The sequence below is a fragment of the Malurus melanocephalus genome, unplaced genomic scaffold (assembly GCF_030028575.1).
Source record: "Malurus melanocephalus ecotype Western Australia unplaced genomic scaffold, MMel_1.1 scaffold_601, whole genome shotgun sequence".
Classification (NCBI taxonomy): domain Eukaryota; kingdom Metazoa; phylum Chordata; class Aves; order Passeriformes; family Maluridae; genus Malurus; species Malurus melanocephalus.
Genome location: NW_026623833.1, coordinates 282,632 through 289,576, shown reverse-complemented (window position 1 = coordinate 289,576; position 6,945 = coordinate 282,632). Strand labels below are relative to the sequence as shown.

The window sequence follows — 6,945 nt, the reverse complement described above, 5'->3', positions numbered from 1 at the left end:
AGGGAAATAGATGCTGGAGAGTCTGAGCCCTGTGCATAGCCCTGGACACTTCATGTGTGCCCCAGTGACTTTTATGGCTTTTACTGGTTTGGATAAAACTGCTGCTTGTGCCCATTCTGGGGCTGCTTCCTGGCTTTTAGGTATGCCCTGGGGAGCAGGACAGTTGAGTTGGCTGGCTGTGGAAGGGACAGTGGCAAGAAATACCTGCTCTTCCCGACAGCACCCAGCTGGGATTACTGGCAGTTTGAGCACTTGAAACATGGGTATCATTAGCTCGTTACTGTGTGCAGTGCAGACAGCGATTATCAAAGCTTTTTTGTTGACAAATTCTCCTTTTTTTTTCCTCTGCTCTTTTCCTTTTGATATCCCTCCYAATTAGACAAATGACCCTGTCACAAACATCTGCCACGCAGCTGACAAGCAGCTCTTCACTCTCGTCGAGTGGGCCAAGCGCATCCCYCACTTCTCTGACCTGACGCTGGAAGACCAAGTCATTCTCCTCCGTGCAGGTAGTGTCCCCACCTGGGCCAGCTCCTGTGACYCCTGTCCCTTCCCTGGGCTGTGTGCTGAGCCAGCCAGGCTGCATGGTGAATGTGAAATCCTGAGCTGATCCATTCCTGCTGTTGCACAGCCCAAACCTGTTCTGAGGCACGGTGAAGGTTGTGGATGGGGCAGTGGAATCTGTGATTTTTACCCCTCTTYATGCAGAGACAGAGGGCTGGGGGAGAGTGAATAAATGTTCCTGGTTGATGCAGTTCTTGTAACTGCAGATCCTATATGTGTGGGGCAAACAATGTGCAAAATGATGTAAAGGGGTTGCTGTTGCTAGGGATATGTTTTTAGAACGAAAACAGTGAATTTTCCTTCTTTTTTTAATTTTTTTTCCCCTTTGAGCCAATTTCTGCTCCTTGCTTGCTGCTGGTCAGGATCATAGACTCCTAGAATATCCTGAGTTTGATGATCCTTGTGGGTTCTTTCCAAGTCCAGCTCCTGGTTCTGCCCAGAACAGCCCCAAGAACCACACYCCATGCCTGAGAGCATTTCCCAAATACTTCCAAGGGACTGGCCTCCCCCTGCAGTGTACCTGGGGTCCCAWCTCTCCTCTGAGCTTTGCCTAAAGCCAGCAGGGAGAAACCAGCTCTGATTTTTGGCTGAACTCCTCACGTGTCCTGCGCTCTTCTGCCTGCAGGCTGGAACGAGCTGCTCATTGCCTCTTTCTCCCATCGCTCCGTGTCGGTCCAGGATGGGATCCTGCTGGCCACGGGGCTGCACGTGCACCGCAGCAGTGCCCACAGTGCCGGGGTGGGCTCCATCTTTGACAGGTAAGTGGCCCATTGCTGTCATCCCCCAGTGATGGTGGCCAGGCTGGCCCTGCCTTCCCCTCTGAACAGCAAGCATGGAAATAGAGCAAACCCACTGTGATTTGGGGCAGAAGTAGCTCAGAATGAGCAGGGTGTGTTTGACTGACTTAAAAAACAAGAATGGGGCAAAAGCATATTGGGAAGAGGTTTGCAGCTGCAGAAGCAGATCTTTTGGTTGGGTGTGCAGGGAGAGGGATGCTCTTCTCTCAAGAGTTTGCTGTGGCTGTATCTAGGCTTAATATTGATCACCCAGAGCTTTAGATGGCAAAGCCTTAAACCCCAGCTTACTTCTGTAACAACTACACACATATTGTCCCTGCCATGCCAGCTCCCTGCCTGGCAGGACACAAAATTGGCACATTGTAAGGACAGCGCCCACGTTTTGCTCTGCACAGTAAAAAGCAGAGAAAACCCGTGTGGTTTTCCTCAAGCGAGTGCAAATTGTGAGTGCTGCATGCTGAGCAGAGAACAGGAGCAAATCTGATGCTCAGATCCCTGGATGCTGCCGGTGCACATGTAGAACAGTGGCGTGGGGCATTGCTGTGCCTCAGAGATTCCTCTTCCTGAAGAGAKGAATTGCAGCTATTCCCAGTGCCTGTCCCAGGTGCTTTTCAGTGGAAAAATTGGTCTCTGATTATCTGCTCGCCCATGTTCCCYCACATGCAGGGTTTTGACAGAGCTGGTGTCAAAAATGAAGGACATGCAGATGGACAAGTCGGAGCTGGGGTGCCTGCGAGCCATTGTCTTGTTTAACCCAGGTGAGTCTGAGCCTGGGGACAGTCCCAGGTGACAAACACTGCCCCTGGGCCACAGCAGATCACAGGGCTGTGGCAGTGAGCATCGGGGCTGCAGAGAGATTTCATAGAATCCTAGAATGGTTTGGTTGGAGGGGAACTTGGGGATCATCTCATTCCAACAAATCCATTAGAACAGGATTTGTCCCAGTCCCTGGTACACATTACAGAGTGTGAGTCCTCCCCTGCCCATGCACACGGTCACTCTGCTGGCAGCAGAAAGATCCCCTGGGCAGAGAATTCTKCCCCACCTGCATTTTCTCCCACGTGCAGATGCCAAGGGTTTRTCCAGCCCCTCGGAAGTGGAATCGCTGCGGGAGAAGGTCTATGCCACGCTGGAAGCCTACACGAAGCAGAAGTACCCCGAGCAGCCAGGGCGGTGAGTGTCCCCGACAAGGCAGCACGATACGCACCCTGCAAAGGGATGTCTGTGCCCAAATCCCGAGCTTTTAGGGTGCCGGCCAGACGGGATTTTCTCGCTTTCCGATGCAATCCTACCCTCTGCTGGCCGAGCTCTCGCAGTGCCGGTAGCCGGGTCTGTCCCCGCCGAGCGGTGCGCCCGCAGCATCCCCCGCTGGTTTTTGGTTTTGACGGTCACCACCGACGCTGCGAGCGGGCTGTGAGCAGGGGGAACACGGAACGRGCTGCCGGCTGCACCCCCTTCCACCTGCGCCCCAAAACGGGAGGCATGACTGGCAGCTGAGRGGCTGCACACCCTCTCAGAGCGTGGGGATTTTTGAAGACAGATTTAAGTGGCACTGTGAAGATATAAGTCTGTGAGATAYTAGGATGTTCAAAACTTGGAGGGAGGATCTGGATGTATCTTCTTTTGTTTGTTTTTTCTTTTATTTTCCTTTTTTTTTWAAAGTTTCAAAGATGCCACATTCTGTTTTGGAAAGACACGTATTCCCCCGCATGAGGCGACAAATAATTGTCTTGAAAGCTTTGGGGAACCTAAGTCTGAGAATGTCCCAAAGCATTTTTTTTGGGAGAATTTGGTCTGGTGCAGAGTTAGAAATAGGTGAGAGAGGGCAGCCAGTGCCTCCCTYGTGCCTCTGACCCTGCTCTCTCCCAGGTTTGCCAAGCTCCTGCTGCGTCTGCCGGCGCTGCGGTCCATCGGGCTGAAGTGCCTGGAGCACCTCTTCTTCTTCAAGCTCATTGGAGACACCCCCATCGACACCTTCCTCATGGAGATGCTGGAGACACCCCTGCAGGTCACTTGAGGGCCTGGCCCCTCTCTGGCCAGCCCCTGACCCCCGTGCCCCTGCACAGCCTCCTGCCCCTCTGCTCTGAGCSTGTGAGAGCTCCAGAGATGTCCTCCGCCCTCCACCCCTCCTCGGTGGGATTGTCGTGGTTTTGTACAGCTGTAAATCACCCCCTCTAACCCTCCCTGGCCTGTCTGGGGGGGTCACAGATCCTCTGCCCAGCTAACCATCCCCCTGCCCCCCCTGTACAGATAATTGCTTTAAATTATTTTTTCATTCTCAATAAAAGTCAACAAAACAAATAAAATAATATGAGTGTGTTGCTGATTGGATCTGGCCAGAGCAGTGTCCCCTTTTGCTGCGGTCACAGGTCCAGCTTGGGATGGGGCTGAGGGTCCCTCCTGAGATTCCTGGGCAGCCCAAACCAGGGCAGGAATTCATTTGGGATATTGCTGCTCGTGCTGATGGACACAGTCCTCTGGCCAAGGAGGACAGGTATTGCTTCTTCTTGTTCCTGCTAARGAAAGTCCTAGAGAAGCTTGCTGCTTGGAATTAAAGCATTTTATTCTGCCATTTCAAAAAGAAACTCTTGGACTCTTTGAAATCTATATAGTTTTAAAGTAATTTTAAAAGTTTGGGGATTTTTTTGGTTGGTTGTTTTTTTTTGTTTTGTTTTTTGATTTTTTCTTTTGTTTGTTTTCTTTTCTTTTCTGAGCTAGTCTAGCCACTGATGAAAGAACCAAAGTGTTTCATTTTGGTCCATCCGGAGTATTTTGGGGTGACCCAGAGCTTGTGTGCTCATGGATAACTTTCATTTTCCTGAAGCTTCATGGTTCCTGTCGTTTTTTTTTTTTCCCTCCGTATTTTTGCTCTGGAAACAGGTTCATCAACCCCGAATTTATAATCTCACACTTCCCTGAGCGAAACCTGCAGGAAAGAAATAAAAGACACTCTAAGGAACCATCCTCCAAGGCCTGCCTGGTCCTTCCCCTGCTGCAACAGAGCTCCCCATCGCATCCGAGCTAACCAGAGTCAAACGAGTTAAAGACATTAATTTGTTCAATATGCGGCGCTTATCCTGGTGGGAAAATGTCCTCCCAGGAACCCAGCGAAACTGTCTGTATTATTATTCATAAAACAGGTGTAGTGTTAAGTGATCTGCCCCTCCTGACCCTCTCAGCAGACAGTGGGGTGAGATGCAGCCGCGCTTCGTCTGGCCGCGTGACAGATTGCGGCGCTGCCGGCTCGGGGAGGTTCGAGGGAGAGGAGGATGACAACGGGAAAGGAAGAAGGATAAAAATGAAACGTTTTGTTGAAGATCCCACACGGGGACATGATTCATTCTCCAGTATTTCACTGCAAGAAGGGGGAAAGAGAATTTAAAAGGACAGCAAAAAAAGAGGGAAAACCCCAAAATTATGAAAGCGCTTTCATTTTTTTCTTTTCCCCCTGAGAAAAAAACAGGGAGAGTTTCAAAAAAAAGGTGAAAAGCACTGGTCAAGGAGAGGTTTTTAACTGAAAAGTAATTTTCCATGAGAAGAGAAGTGTTTAAAGGCAGAAAACACACAACCTRCTCATTGTGAAGCTGTTGCTGGAGCTCACAGTTGAGGCTGTGCTGGGATGGGACCACACCACATTGCTGGTTAGGTGAGCGGAGAGATCACCTCCAGCCTGGGCTGCTCAGGCTTCTGTAAGAAATGCAAACTTCTAAGAGCTGGTCCCCAGCTGGCTGGGTTGGGTTTCTTTTCTGTTTGATGCTGATCTCAGTCCCATGTCTGTGGACAATCACTGCCTGTGATATTTTGATATTGGAAGTGGTGGGATGTGATAACCAAGGCTGGGCAGGAAGTCTCAAGGTGACCATTTGTGGTCATTTTGTGGTCGTTTTGCTGGACACCTTCACTATCAGCAGTCTGGGTCTCAGGGCTTGGGCCACAGGGTCTCCAGGCTGCAGCTCGAGCAGGGCTTTGTCCTGTTTCTCCTGATGATTTCTGAGGTTTTGGAAAAAATTGTGTGCTTAGCACACACCCCACCACACAATCCCCCACCCTGTGTCTGGTTGGGCAAAGAGACCATGACACTCAGTGTGGCTTCTGTGAATAAGACACTACTCGCTCATCTGAAAGTGCTGCTARCAGACAAATGTCCTGTGCAGAGGAAACAAGTCATGGAGCAACCCAGCTCTCTCAGCAGTCACTGGGGGCCTGAGGGTTGATGTAATCTCCTGGATTTGGTCCTAACCCTCAGATTCCTCATTCATGTTGTAGAACTCTATGCAGGGGTGTTGTCCAAGAGCTGTGCTTCCCCCAAGCCTTGCAAAGTGTAGGAGTGAGTCTCTGGACACCCCGAGGAACAAATCCCATTGCAGTCAGTAAGAACCCACTGGTGTGATTATCCTTCTGTGAGCTGCTGCAGAAGAGCAGCAGCTTGGCATAGCTGGATCTTCCCCAGTCTTCAGCCCTGCAAAACCCTAATTTTCATAAAATAATAGAAATCASGATCATGAATACGCCAAAGAAAATTTCACCTAGTCATTGGTCACCCCCTGAAACCCCTCAGAGCCACAGATTAAGCTCAGACAATTTTTCCTTGACTCTGGGTTTAATAAATTGCCCAAATTCTGGGATGACTGGTGCAAGGCTGTTTTCTCTTTACCATCCTGCACAACATCTCATGAGCTTCCCGAGTCAGCAGCAGGTCCTCCTCCACCATGGACAACCTTTGTTCTGGTGTAGAGGCCACAAATGTGCCAAAGCCTTTATCAATTCTAAGCTGCTCATTATGGAGGGCTTCAAAAAATAAAGGAGTTCTGGGTTCTGTAGCAGCTGCTTCAGTTTCTACTGAGTCCAACAACAGCAATTCTGGATTGAGAATAGAAAAAAAATCTCAAATTATAAAAGTTTAAGCTGGTATATGTTCAGTCTGACTCTGGGCTCCCTGATGGATTTAGGGGTTCTGTAGACCTGACATGACTTTCAGAAACCAGTGGTGTGACTCTAACTGAGARCCACCAACACTGGCCTTTCCTCAAGGATGTCTTGTCTGGACTGGGCCCCTGGACTGCCTTCACCATCACTGATCTCCCCTGGGATGTTCTCTTTGCTGCCTGATGTCTCTGCTCATCCCCTCTATGTCCATCCCAGCCCTTTTCTGGGAGCCTGGGGACGCTGTGCTGACTCTGTGCCTTTTGGAGCACCAGCGGGCACTGGGAGGAAGAGGAAGAGGATGCACATGGCGCTCCCCAGAACTGATGATAGCTGTGCAAAGCAGGGTATCCTCTTTTGGGGGACRATGGCTTTTATTCATGGCAAGGTACATGGTGATGGAAAGCATGGTAGAGAAGCCCTGATAAATCTCCAGGTGTTTTCAGCATGAGTGCACAAAGACCAACCTGCACCCAAGCGAGGCCAGTGGCTGCTAATCTGTATCTCTCTTCTCTCCCCATGCCCTCTGTGCCATTAACTCTGCTTGAGACAGGCTTGCTTTAGGGGATTTCAGTGGTAAAAATGAGGGGATTTTACCACCCCGGGGCTGTTTGACAGCACTGTGGCTGTGGGCTGGTCTCTGGCTTGCCTCTGTGCCAGG

At 50.3% G+C, this 6,945-nt stretch overlaps 1 protein-coding gene across 1 annotated transcript in view; it reads left to right on the top strand.

The window, feature by feature from the left end:
- LOC130583558 (retinoic acid receptor RXR-gamma-like) overlaps positions 1 to 3,765 on the top strand; it is a 34,748-nt gene extending 30,983 nt beyond the window's left edge. The window contains exons 6-10 of the mRNA XM_057383005.1: positions 380 to 509; positions 1,190 to 1,322; positions 2,028 to 2,119; positions 2,429 to 2,534; positions 3,231 to 3,765. Coding sequence (XP_057238988.1) covers positions 380 to 509; positions 1,190 to 1,322; positions 2,028 to 2,119; positions 2,429 to 2,534; positions 3,231 to 3,378 — 609 coding nt within the window. The 3' untranslated portion in view covers positions 3,379 to 3,765. The remainder of the gene's footprint in view (positions 1 to 379; positions 510 to 1,189; positions 1,323 to 2,027; positions 2,120 to 2,428; positions 2,535 to 3,230) is intronic.
- The last annotated feature ends 3,180 nt before the right edge of the window (positions 3,766 to 6,945 follow it).